The 13,100-nt window shown below is 47.0% G+C and overlaps 1 protein-coding gene across 4 annotated transcripts in view; it reads right to left on the bottom strand.

The window, feature by feature from the left end:
• Window positions 1–49: 49 nt before the first annotated feature.
• FANCA (FA complementation group A) overlaps window positions 50–13,100 on the bottom strand; it is a 32,358-nt gene continuing 19,307 nt past the window's right edge. For 2 of the 4 annotated variants that reach the window (XM_048958782.1, XM_048958783.1), the window contains exons 25-43: window positions 11,729–11,828; window positions 11,122–11,321; window positions 10,585–10,681; window positions 10,179–10,355; window positions 9,545–9,618; window positions 9,008–9,136; window positions 8,435–8,498; window positions 8,042–8,208; window positions 7,376–7,481; window positions 6,821–6,880; window positions 6,365–6,469; window positions 5,635–5,747; window positions 4,677–4,818; window positions 3,239–3,301; window positions 2,031–2,136; window positions 1,584–1,659; window positions 1,167–1,293; window positions 656–748; window positions 50–166 (exon numbers count right to left, since the gene is read on the bottom strand). In XM_048958782.1, the coding sequence (XP_048814739.1) occupies window positions 59–166; window positions 656–748; window positions 1,167–1,293; window positions 1,584–1,659; window positions 2,031–2,136; window positions 3,239–3,301; window positions 4,677–4,818; window positions 5,635–5,747; window positions 6,365–6,469; window positions 6,821–6,880; window positions 7,376–7,481; window positions 8,042–8,208; window positions 8,435–8,498; window positions 9,008–9,136; window positions 9,545–9,618; window positions 10,179–10,355; window positions 10,585–10,681; window positions 11,122–11,321; window positions 11,729–11,828 (2,107 nt within the window). In that variant the 3' untranslated portion in view covers window positions 50–58. Of the gene's footprint in view, window positions 749–1,166; window positions 1,294–1,583; window positions 1,660–2,030; window positions 2,137–3,238; window positions 3,302–4,676; window positions 4,819–5,634; window positions 5,748–6,364; window positions 6,470–6,820; window positions 6,881–7,375; window positions 7,482–8,041; window positions 8,209–8,434; window positions 8,499–9,007; window positions 9,137–9,544; window positions 9,619–10,178; window positions 10,356–10,584; window positions 10,682–11,121; window positions 11,322–11,728; window positions 11,829–13,100 lie in introns of all 4 variants that reach the window. The other 2 variants (XM_048958780.1, XM_048958781.1) reach the window with 1 other exon arrangement.

The raw sequence follows: 13,100 nt of genomic DNA, 5'->3' as shown, positions 1-13,100 counted from the left end.
TTCACCTGCAGGCAGCGCGTTCTGCTCAGCCTGCTCCCTGCAGCAGTGTCACTGTCACTCAGAACAGGAGCAGCTCTTCATCCACCTCCATGGATGCAGCAGGCCGGGAGAAGTGCTGGAGGGTGGCTCCCACCTCTGGGTCAAGCTTTTCACATGCCTCCAGTAACTGGGGAGAGAGTAAATGGCAACAGCCCTGCTCCTGCTTCCTCCAAGCAAGTTACAGCTGCACCAGATCGTTTTGCTGCTTCTCAGCAATGTGCAGAAGTAGAAGGGAGAGGTGCTGTTGCTGAGTCAGGCAGAAATAACGGGCTTTGCCAGACAGCACGGTGGAGGGCTGGAATTTCAACACCTGTCACTTAACTATGCTTGCTATTTTACTTAAGACTGAGCATCAAGCAAGCGGTGAGCGCAAGGCTGCATGAAAGAATCATGGTTAATGTTGCTGAGAAAGATGAAGCCTGCAGCTGGGGAGGAGGAGGGCTGAGGCTGTAGCACTGGTTGAACAGCAGGTGTCCTCCACCACTCCAGTGTTACAGAAAGGTACTGCAGAGCGTGTGATAAGCAGGCAGCACCAGTGCAGTTCGAGTGTGGCATGAAGGATACACAGTGAGCAGACAGTCATCTCAGAGTGATAGAAGAGGAAACACTCACTCACCAGTCCTATGTTTCCAAAGCTTTTGGCAGGGCAGCGTGGAATTGCACCAAGGAGGAACTGACGGGCTGTAGAGATCACTTCTAAGGGATCTGCCTGAGGAACTCAGAAGAGACAAGGTAGATCAAAGCCCAGAGCAGTGTCTCTCTCAAGTCTCAGTCCCTACCTCCTGAACTGGAGAAAGAACCATTGTGCTGTACCCATGGTCTAGCTACAGGTTGGGCAGGTACCTCCATCACTGCCTACATTCATCCTAAGGTCCCATACAAGACAGCAGTGAGGCATCTTAGGTTTCAGGCACCAGCAGGACAGCAACACCTGCAGGGTTCTCTCCACCTCAAGCTGCATGCCTGCAAATGCAGCTCCACAGCATGCCACCACTTTGTACAGGGAAGTGAGAACAAGGATGCTGCAAGCGGCATTGGGAACGGATCACAGATACGATTCAGAGTTACAAGAAATAAAGAGACTGAGCTTCACCCGTGTGTTCTGCAGGGCCTGGGCCTCTTCCTACCTGCTCAGGCTGGGGCAGGTCTTTCCCTTCCACAAAGAGCTGAAGCAGCTGGATGTAGAGATTGAGCGCCACGTAAAGGAAGAAGTGCTGCCTGGTGAGCAGCTCGTGGTGGAAGCCGGGGGTAAGGCTGTGGGAAATCATGCATGCACCACCTGGTCAGTGCTGGTTCAGAGGGAAACACACGGGGCAAATACAGCTAGAGCTCCTGCTACCACTCATCTTACAGCTCCCCACTGCGTGCAGGGAAACTTCTAGCAATATATACAGGGATTCTTCAGCAGCAGTCCTGCTGTGATGCACTGTTCTCTCGTGCACGGCTAACAGAAGAGCTCGGCTCATCCCCAGGCCAGCTGCAGTGCCTGTCAGTCACCACCCACATCCTCCCCACAGGCATTCCTTCTGAAACCAGGACATTACCTGTAGAAGGCAACAGGCAAGAGCCGGCTGTGGCGCTCTGAGGCTGCGCAGTGCAGGACAGAGTATTTTCTAGAGCCTGCAACAGGCACAGAAAATCATTAGGCACCTTCACCTTCACTCTGCTACCTCATGCAGGGCCTGCACAGCTTCTTCCCAGCACACAGTAAACCCTAATGGTGGGTGCAGTGACCCTGGCAGAAGGAAGTTGTTCCTTTTAGGCTTTTCCTACGAGATGAAACAGTAATTGAGTTTCAGTCACTCCTAATTAGCAGCCAAGTCACCATGCTGCAGAGTAGAAGCAGCTTTTAACGAAACTCTTTTTTGCCGTGCAGCCCACAAAAGCACCAGAGTTCCTCCTTCCAAACACGCTCATTAATCAAAGAAATAAAGCATTACTGTCCAGCACCAAACCTCACCCTCTCACCCCTTGCAGGAAGACTCACTCACCTTCTTCTGCTGACAGGAAGAGCAGTGGCCAGGATATGCCCCTCTCTTCCAGGCACTGCAGGATCTCCAGGGCCCATTCCAGAGACGTCTGAAAATCCACACCTTCCTGGGTGTCAGAAAGGACAGTTTGTCTTAGGTTTTAACTGTACCAAAGCAGAAAAGTTTCAGAGATCGTGCACGTGAAATGCTTTAACAGAGGACATCTGTGAATTTGGCCCAAGCCTTTCTCCTCACCCGGGGGCTGAGTTCCTCCCTGGGCAGTCAGGCACTCTGCAGTGCAGGAGGCTGCATCACCAAACCAAGTCACAGCACTGCTCACTTGAGCATCATTTGCAAAGGCAGAGGAAGCAGCACTGATGAGCAGCCAGCTCATCACCAGCATGCTTCCCAGCTTTGCTCCACAGAGATGCTCGAGTTCTGCATCTACCCCCCCTGCTCCCCACAGCCAACTTCCCCCCTCTGACCTCTCCAGTGTCGGTTAAGAGGATTTTTGCATCACTCATTTTACTCAGAACAACCTTCTGGCTCTGTTTGCTGCAGATATTTCTTTTCTCAGTCACTCTCCTGACTCCCCCAGAGAAAGGCTGGGACCAAATGACTATTTTAAACTTGAATCTGCTCCCTGATCCGACCTGTTAGCTAATTACACAAATGACTGCACTTCAGAATGGAGAAGATGACAAAGGGACAGAAACACACATTGGTAGGCAGGATGTTGCTTAGGGCAGAGAGCTGCTGAAAGAACCTTCTTGTCTTTGCTCTTCTGTTTTACAGCATTAAATCAATTGGAAATCTGTGTTCCTCCTTGCTGCAGAGCCCATCTCCTGTGAAATGCCGTGTGTTTCCAGACTGGGGAAAGGTGTCTTAGAACAGAAGTGAAATGCACAGAAGCCAAGATAGGAGATTCCAGCATGGGAATCAAGGGAAGCGTGAAGTATGAGCAGGAAACTGAAAGCTGTAAGACTCTCAGGACGAGAAATAAAAGCTACTGTAGTGAAAGGGAAGATAATATCAGACAGGAAAATACATCTTCAATCTGATCTGAACAGAAGGGCTTTCAGCAGGCTGCCTGGGATGTTGCAGATCCTTTCCTTCTGGCAGAGCAAGCTACCAGCTTTTAGAGTACTTGTGCAAAGCATTTTTAGGCAGCAAACCAAGCTGGTCAGATCTATTTGGTGTCATGAGAATCCCCCGAGGGCTGAATTTACCTTTGGTGCTATTTTTGCTGAGATTAGATCCATAAGTGAGAAGAACAGCAGAGAAACAAGAAACTGCAAAGAAAAGAGAGTGCAGTTAGTTGTGTCTGCGGTGGTGACTCAGAACTTACACTCTCCAGTCAGGAAATAACATTTCATCAAGTGAAACTCAGCATTCCCAGGCTGGACTCAGATGAACTACAAGCACTGCTGCTGTTTTCAGGTGAAGGCAGTTTCAAGACAGTCTGGGACCTGACTTGGTTCATTGCTTCTCGAGGGAAATCCCATAAAAAATTCAGAGCAAATAAACCAGACAAAAAAAAAGACAAGTTATTCCAAATACAGGGAAAACTAAGCAAGCTACCACAGATGTAAATCTGGGAGAGAGCTGGTCTGAGTTAACAGCCTGCATGCCACAAGGAGATGCTGTGCAGCTTCCCATCTCAGCAAGTGCGCTGTAATGCTGTCCTGCCACACATCTCTGCTGCCCTGGATCCCAACCACTCCAATCAAAGTGGTTTTATAACCCAGGGAAGTTGAAGTAATGCTTTTATTTGTGTCACCCCTTGAGTTGTACAACAAAACCTTTTCTGTTACTGTTGCCCTCTGAGAAGGAAGAGGGCAGAGCCAGACAGCAAGCTATGCACACAGCAGGATTGCATGCACACACAGCAGTAAGGCAGGGAAAAGAGCAGAGAAGCATTGCTTCAGGTCTTCCCAGTGTCCTCCTCCAATCTTAAGGCAGATTTTTAAGGTCAGAGTTGTCATCATTTCACCTGTATCAAATGCACGTATCACCTGGGTGAGATCAGCTTCTGATTAATAGTTTTTGGCTCTAGAGCAGTGTAAACAATGGTGGATTTGATCCCACAGCAGGAAGAGCTGCTACCACAACTCCTGCCCCAGGGATTAAAACTTAGAGTAAGTCATAAGGCACAGGCTCTGCATAAACAAGATTTACCTGTGAATTTCTCAATATAGAGACACTCCCCACTCTGAGCTTTGGTCCCTGCAATCTCCTCTAGATAAACACACACCGACTTCCTTCTGAGCAGAAGGCTTCAGGGAATTCCATTTCTGTATCTCTTTACCCCTTCTGCCAAGTTTCCAGAATGAAGACCAACAAGGATTTCTCCTTTGCCAGTGGGAGAAGTGATCCTGGGGAGCTGAACTCCCCTCCTCTGCAGCACTCTCTCTGTTTTTCAGAGCAGCTGTTCAAATAATCTTCAGTGACTTCGCAGAGAAGTCAGTATCTGAGTTAGAAGTTTAAACACCTTTACCTGCAGGATAAATATTTAGTGACTGGTAATTTACACTGCATTCTACCAAAAGCCATCAGCAAGATTTCACAACAGGGTCTAACTGAGAAATGGTGTTCCAGGAAAAGGCATTCTGCTTTCACTTTTGAAGCGTGGAGAACAGCAGACATTTAAAATGAGTCCAGTCTTGCCTGCTCTGTGTCAGTTCCCAGTCTCCTCAGTGCATTTCTCTCTCTTCCTCGTGGTGAGTGCTGTTGAACAGTGCAATGCAGGAAGGCAGCAGAAATCCAAGGAGGGCCAGAGAGAGGGAAAACCTGTCCTGAAGAAAGGAAGCTAGGAAACAAAACCAGCATGTCATGGTTTGAGAGAAAGAATCGTAGCTGTAAATGAGGAGGGGATTCAAGAGCTTTGGCAAAGTGCTTCAGTTTGTGATTGGGCCAAAGAAAAAGCATTTTTTCTCCCCAGCTTTCTCCCTGCTGTTGAACACAGTGTGGAGATTGTTCAGAGAAATTAAAAGCAAACAGTGAAGCAACAGCCAGTAGCCTCCCAAAATCTCCCTTACCACAGGTTGGGCAGCTAATTAATTACTTCTGTACAATGCTACAGAATCACGTGCTTATTGCTTGCAATAGGGCATGAGAAGATTCTTACATGGAATGTCCAACTCTAGGGGAAAAGCTGCAGGATGCTGAACAGCCAGATTTACCACAGGAGAATGACATGGAGAGGGAAGGAAACAGCTGAGAAGCAATCAGCAATTTCAAGAGATCTGAAATTCACCACATCCAGGAGTGCAGGGTGTGACTGATGAACCAAATGACTCAACAGTGTGCTAAGGCCATTTCCAGTGTTTGTCTAACAAGGATTCTGCCTTCCAGTCTCCTCTAAAAAGATTCCCTTTCCTTATGGTGAAACACTCTGACCCACGTTACGCAGAAGGCCAGACTACATGATTATAGTGACCTACTCTGAGTTTGAACTCTACAAAGGAATCTGTTTACAGCTGTCCTACAAGCCTCAACCCACGTTAGCATTTCTTTCTTTCTGCCTGCTGAAATCCAGCCTGTCTCAGAGATGAGGCGTCCAGGAAGCCTGTCCATCAGAGCAGGTCTCCTGCCTGCACATCAGTGTTCAGGTCCTCATACACACCCCACTGCTGAGGACTGGCATTCCCTCAGTCTCTCCAATTCTTCTGGAAGCGGAGCACCAAAGAGTCTCTTCCACTGGGAGCAAAGTACTGGCTCCAACTGTGGCCACCAGAGCTAGGAAGAAAGCCAGAAACCAGCAGTGTTAGCAGCAGCATGCCTAGCAGATGTTTGTAGCAATGCATGCAAGCTTTCTCAGTCAGGTAGTGAGAGGCAGGTTTTTTCCTCCCCTTAATGTAGAAGCCCACACACATAATACACACACACATAATAAACACAAAGAAGTTTCAATCCTGGAAATGCCAGGTGGGTCATCCATGATGGTTTGTACCATGGGGCCCTGAAGTTTCGCTTGCAGGACCTGAAGGAGCTCAAACTTCAGTTGTTCCACAAAGGGGATGGATGTACTTAGAAGATGCAACAAAAACAACTACCTCCAAGTAAGACAGTGCATGAAGGGTAACATGGAGAGGAAAACAAAAAAGTGCTTTACAGAATTTGGGGTTGGCATGTACCCTTCTGTCTTCTGTCTTAAACTCTGTTCCTCCATCCCACTTCTGCATGCCCAGAGCTGGGATCAGAGGGTATGCTAAAACACTCTGCATTTTTCCAAAGGCACTAACAATCATCCCTTACTTCACAGTTTGCCTTAAACGAAGTCTAAAAGATGCACTTTAAATAGACAAGGAATATACATCTAATGTTAAAAATAAGGACAAAACATGAAGGGTTACCACTGCAGAGAACAGCACAATGGGACACTTGGTTTGGCATGCTGTTAGAACATCGTTGACCCCTTCTGCTGATTCTTCACAGTCCAAGCTGGCATTCAGCAGGCCCTGGGTGAGGACAGATCACAGGATGTCTTTGCTGCTTTGAAGCACCTCCCAAACCCATCTGTTAACTAATCAAAGATAACTGTAGGGGTCAGCGTGGCCCTGCAAAAGGAACACACACCCAACAGCTTCTCCTTCTTCCACCTGCTTTGCTGCACTGTATTAAAATTAGTCTCCACCATTATTAATTCACTTCACTTCCCCGGACTTCTTTTTGCAGTTCACACCAGTGATTCTCAACAGAACCGTGCAGGTGGCTCATCTCAGTGTTAAGAACAGCATACAGTCAGGTGGCCCAGTAAGGAAACTGTTCTGGCTGGGACAATAGAGCAGAATACCAAAGGCAGCTCTTACCCTGAAGAAGTGTGCAGTGATGCCATAGGAGAGCGCGTAGCCCCTGGAACAGATGTTCTTCTGCAGCACAATGAGGAAAGAAAAAGTTTCATTCCTTCCTTTCTGAAACACCATTTTCCTCAAGCAGATTCCAGTAGCACAGAATCACCCTGTGAGACCCCAGCTATCAGCTCGGGTTACAGAAATCTTTTCTCTCTTAAGCAACATCACTCACTAGATTGAGCTTTGCAGTCCCAGCACATCAGTGGCCCTGCTTGCTGTGCACAGCAGCAGTTTGACTAATGGTCTCAGAATGAGTAGCAGTATCTGGCTGTGCCTCAGGGCTTGAAAATGCTGTCCATCAGGGTGAATAAATAGAAATGCTAGCTATCCTGAGCACAAACAATGCTCTGCAAGACCTCAGAAAGCTACAGAGATGTTTTTGAAGCTGAAATTCCCCCCATTCTGATATACGCTAAATTGGCTGCATCTTAACTTCTGTCCTAAGCGCGAGCTGAAGGTCTCTAGCTAGAGCACTGACCAACAAGGAACAATCATCTGGCTAACCACACATACCAGCTCTGAGTTGACATAATGAAAAAAGTCTTCACAGTCCAGCAGAGTTTTCTTTCCTTTTCGACAAGTCGCGATCAGCGTGGATGCAGGGAGCCCCACCAGAATCCTTGGGCAGGGAAGAGAAAAACAGAATCAAAGTTGTCACCAAGATCTCAGAGCACGACTTCCATACCTGGGGCAGTTTGTGAGCATGTCAAACACAACCACCCCAAACAGCTGGACAGAAACCATACAAGGAATTTTTACAGTCGCCCGGAGAAGAACCTGCACCTCAGTGAGATCCACAGACCACTTTCAAAGGTGCTACCAAGGCTCAAAAATGGAAATGCATGCTTATATTGGAGCAGCAATATAGGATGATTAATGCAGGTGGTGGCATTAGGGGTGTTGTTGGCTATAAAGAGAGTCCACAAATATGTGCTGGCCATGGAAATCCAGTCCATCTAAAGGGACAACTGAAGGCCCAAGATGGCACACAGAAGCATTTCAACCATGTGGGTGCTTGGAAATAAGCACCTCTTGCACATTTGCTACCAGGATGCAATAGTGTCATTTATTTTCATGTGCTTTGTGCTCTGAAGGGAGGCTACCCAGCTGCACGAGTACACAACAAAATACACAACACATTTGTTTAAGGCATTCCCAGCCATTCAGGTCTGCATTTACCTTCTGTGCAGCAGCAGCTCCTGCTGCCTCCACAGCTGCTCACCCAGAGCAGAACCATGGTGTCTGTCTTTCAGCCTTCCCTGGAGAATCTCAAACAAGAAGTGTCTCTTGGCATCCAAGCAGCCTGAAAGTGGCTTTCGCCTACATCCCAGCTCGAGTACCATCTCCTAAATAAGGCAGGGCAAGGGGGAAAACAGCATTTGTCAGGGCTGCACATCAGTTTGCACTCAAACCCTCGATGATTCTTCAAAGTAACACACAGAAATCAGTATCTCTATTTCCATGCCATTGCTCACATCTGAGAACCGAACGTCAGTCTTCTGTACGCTGACATAATAGAAAAATATTAGGCCAAATTCAAGGACACAGATGCCCTTCAAAATCTGAACTCACCTGCAACTTGCAAAGAATATCAGGACTGACTGACCTCAACTGGCCACAGCCACCCAGGTCCAACCTGAAATGAAGAGACACCAGGTAACTGCCCCTGTTCACCCAAAGGAGAACATAATTCAAGTCGTATCAAATGGCTTCACACAAGCGCACAGCTCTGACATTAATGTTCTTTAAGTAAGCTGTAGATGAGACAGCAACTCTCCTCCAACCCTCCTTCCTTATTTTCTAGCTTCAGCTACTTCCCCAAGGGCACTGACGCTTGTCTGGCCAAACAAATACGAATACAAACTCAACTTAAAAGAGACACACAGACTACGGACTCTATCTGTGATTTCAGATCCAGACCTCTGTCACCTAAAGCAAGATTCTTATGCAAGATTCTTATGCAAAGACCAGTGAGTCACAGAGCCACCTCCCAGCCTTCATTTGCAGCCAGACCTGTAAGAAGGGAATTGCTTCCACCATGGGGAAAATATGTCCCCATGAAGACACAAGCTGACAGCTCCTAGCTTGCCTGGTCATTAGCAGAACCATTGCTCCTGTAGAAAAGCAAGTCATGATACAGAATACCTTTGTGAGAAATCCAGAATGCAGTCCATAATGATGCCACATGCCTTTTCCAGGTCTCCATCACAGCCACCAGAAGCAGAAGGTGCTGGAAGATACCACTGATAGATAGCCCAGTAATGGAAGTCCTGCCTGCAGTATTGAAAAGAAGGTAAGGAAACTAAATGCTGTAACAGATTGGTTGGTTTGTTTTCCTAACCTTAATGTAAAAGGAAGCTCAGCCACCAAGTTAAGTGCTATACCAGAACACTGCATGACCAGATGTGAACTCTCTCTTGCTGCTGGGAAATTGTTTGGAAGGACTGTATATGCAGGCTAAGGGATGTATTGGTGAGCTTCTCAAGTTAAAACACCTCTCACCCCAGCGTTGCTTGAGCTTTGTAATTCATTGCTTTAGCCTGTAGTAAACAACAGGCATTTGTGTCCCACAGAATCTTCTTTACTTTGTTGTTAATCTCCTAACATTAAATGCTTTCTCCTAATTTGAGTGGGGAAGGATCTTGAAGCAGCCCCCCTTTAAGAGAGCACCTCTGTGGTTACCTTTCTGAAGCAGAAAGAACATCCTTTTCAGGGTGCACCTCTAGCTCCAACAGCAACCACTCTCTGAAAGATAACTGGGGGAAAAAAGCAATTTAGAGATCACAGCCAGACACAATCCAGTACAGATTGAGACGTTAAACTGGAGGCACGAAGCCAAGGAAGTTCCAGAACAATTTCCTCTGCAGAAAAATCTAATTGAAGACCTACTAAAACCTACAAAGTTGGTTACCTGAAAGCAAGCCTGTAGAGCATCTCAGTGACACACAAGCACAGCCCTCTGAAGTTCAGAATCAGATCACTTTGTAGACAGTACACAGTGGGAAGGGAAGGCTTTTTCTCTACTGTTCCTGATAATTTTCTTATTGTACATTGCATCAAACCTTGTGGTTTTGCCAGTAAACAAGACACAGAATCTTCACTTCCAGTTTTCTATTTCTGCCTTATCATCAGCATCAAAACCTACAAACAGCACTGAGCGCGTGGCCGACCACAAACAACGTCACCCAGCCGTCATCCAGCTCCTCGGGTGCCACGCTGGGATATGCAGCTTCTATCAGCAATAAGGGAACTGCAAAGGGCAGAGCTGAAAAATGAGAATCCCAATGTGAACTTAAGCCGTGGGACAGATTTATACCTGGAATGCTTTTCCCTTCACAAGCTCTTGAAACCGCGCTTGCTTCCATAAACAGAGGCTGGCTCTTCTGTAGTTTAGAGATGGGCTCATCAGGGAACTCCAGCCAAGATCAGCCTTACCCTCCTTGCTTGTGATTCCCCGAGCTTCCAAGCTCAGCCGTGGCACAACGTGCTGCAACTGAAACAGGCAGAAAAACAACGTGTGTTTCCAAAAGGGCCCCTTTTTGTGTGAAGCTTTTGTGTGAAGCTGCCAAACGAGCAAATGCACAAAATGGCAAGGCGGCGTGCTACCAAGGTGTACTTGTATAGTTTTCTGTGTAAAGTCACAGCTCCACAGGAGTCTGCAGTGAGAAACTGAACTGAAACTGATTTTTCTCGTAAGCAATGTGTTTCTTTTTTCTTTTTACCTTTTTAACAAGACTAGGAGGCACCAAGGCACACAAATCGTCACAAGAAAAGGATGAAAACTTGCACAATAGATAAGATACTGCTGCTGTGCAGAACCTGATTGAGAAAGAGAAAGAATTTGGCTATCAGGTTGGTTCAATCGTATCTTTTCCCAATCACGAAAGTCCAAAGTCAAAGCAAAGACTGAGCGTTAAAAATGGTTTTAACCAACATGTTCAAAACCTGCTCACTTTTGAGACCATTTCTGTTTGTGTGCATCCAAATGCAAATGCAGCCCCAATTTGAGAACCAACAACTAAGTCAAAGCTTCTGACAGCATCCACTCAGTCCTTTCTTTGGCAAGCATCAGTCAGCACGATGCCACGTCCTGTGGGGCCACCATCAGCCTGTCTGGGCAGCACCTCCATGCAGTGCATACACCCACATACGCTCAGGAAATCCTCCACAGAGAAACAGGAGCTTGGCCAGCATCCTTCCTGTGCCAAACCTAAGCCACTGTGCTGGGAGTGAGGAACACGGGGCAGGTATCAGCTCACCTTGTGCAGAAGGAAAGCGACTCCTCCGTCCTGCACACCAGCAAGCAGCTCCAGAACTCAGAAATGGAAAGGACCTTTTCAGCAACGGGCTGAGAGATCCCAAAGTCTGCTTCTATTTCAGGAATTAAAGATCTGGATTCACATAAGTGGATCATAAGAGCAGCTAGTCCTAAAATATGAGCATCGTTCAGGGAAGGACCCTGCAAGACAAATGGAAATAATGAACTGGAGAAATAGATGTGTTCCATTTGTAACAGAACAGCTGTCTGCAGAAAAATCTCAATGAATCAAGTAGGGCAACACTGCAAAATCCACTGACCAATTCGCTGCAATTATAACAATTTAGCAGCTGAGAGGCACCAGTTAAAGTAAACATGTTCATATCTCAGAATGAATTACCATACCACAGCAGCACTTCTGCTGGAATACATTCCTCTTGCATTCCTGAGAGCAAGCCCAGGCTATTTTTCTGAAATGAGAATCTTTGGATGCCTGAAAGCCAGTGAGGATCCTTCACTGTGCAGTCCAGACAGGCAGATGCCCTGGAAATGGAGCCAGGATACCTGCAGCACTCTGTAACCATAGGATTTTGGTCTGGAAAACTAACCTGGTGATAAATAAGCTGGCAGAGCCTCCCCAGGAGGGCAGGTATGAGACTCCTATGTCCACACATCATCTTCACAAACAAGGAGAGACATGGCCCCTGCCTGCAGAAGGTAAAAACCATATCAACATGTTGCTGTTTGTCTTTTTATCCCCAGTAGAGGAAGTGTTTGGTTAGGGTTAGGGGTTTTCTAATGGTTAAGCACAATGAACGTGAGCCGTACTTGCCCATAAATACAGGATAATTACCATTCTTTTTAAAGGCTCAAGGGAAGTGTCATTTTTAGAGCATCTGAACTGAGGACCCCTACAAAGGCACGATCTCAACCAGTACCCTGCCTCAAATAATTGACCACAGGTAATCAAAGAAGAGTTCTGAAACAACATCAAGGAGAGGAGGAAGCTCCCTGGGGCACAGCTGCCTTTTTCAGATGGCTAGAATAAGAGGAGCAGAGGCAGAGCAATGAACAGGAACGTAACACAAAAGGAGAGTAAAAGAGAAGTAATATGATTAAGTCCTTTTTAAAAAACAAAGGAAGGGAGGGGCTTCCCTATGGGGCATCCCTGCTTAGCTGATAGCAAACAAACCAACTTCAGAGAATATCGGATGGGAGGATAGGTTTAGAAAAAGAATTCTGGAAAGCTCTTGTTCATCACAGCTCCTTTTCATACAGGCTTTCAAACAGGTTTGCCTGCTCCTGTGTCACCACGACAAAACAGCTTAGAAGAGAGGTAAAGATGCACTGGTTGCCAAAGCATGCTGTGCTGCACAGAAGCAGCCACCCAGCCCAGCACTGCCAGCAGTGGGGATCCCAGGCATCCTGTCAGGACATTCTGTCACTACACTGGAGTTCTCCAGAGCGTTTTTCCACTGAGGTGTTGATTGTAACATTGATAGTCTTCTGTCCCATCATGAAGGAGATGGCATTAACAGAGTCCTGCCAAAGCAGGGCAGCAGTGCAGGATGCGTGCCACCCCTCCTCCCTCACATAGGGCAGAATCAAACTCGGTCAGTTCCGGGGGAAGAACTAAGGCAGGGAGAAGGTGTATCATGCTGCTCTTTCTTTGTCCATAGCTCCAATGTCTCATACATTTCATACTAGATATGGCGTTAGAGACAAAGGCTGAGGTGCCTGGATCTGCAAGATACTGGATGTGCCAAAAATACACCCCCAAGCACCCTGTCAGCAGACAACCATTCTCCTCCTGATCTTTAGTGTCAGCCAGCAAGTAATTCCTGGACAGAAGGAAAAAGAATGTGCTTCGTGCCTCAGCTTTGAGCTGACAGCACCGACCTCAGCACACAGAATTTGGAGTGTTTGAATGCACCGTGGTGGAGCTGAAGCAGAGGCAAATGCCACTTTTCTGAAGAGATC

The sequence above is a fragment of the Lagopus muta genome, chromosome 12, assembly GCF_023343835.1.
Source record: "Lagopus muta isolate bLagMut1 chromosome 12, bLagMut1 primary, whole genome shotgun sequence".
NCBI classification, from domain to species: domain Eukaryota; kingdom Metazoa; phylum Chordata; class Aves; order Galliformes; family Phasianidae; genus Lagopus; species Lagopus muta.
Note: the sequence above shows the minus strand (reverse complement) of the source record. Positions and strands in the feature narration are given on the sequence as shown.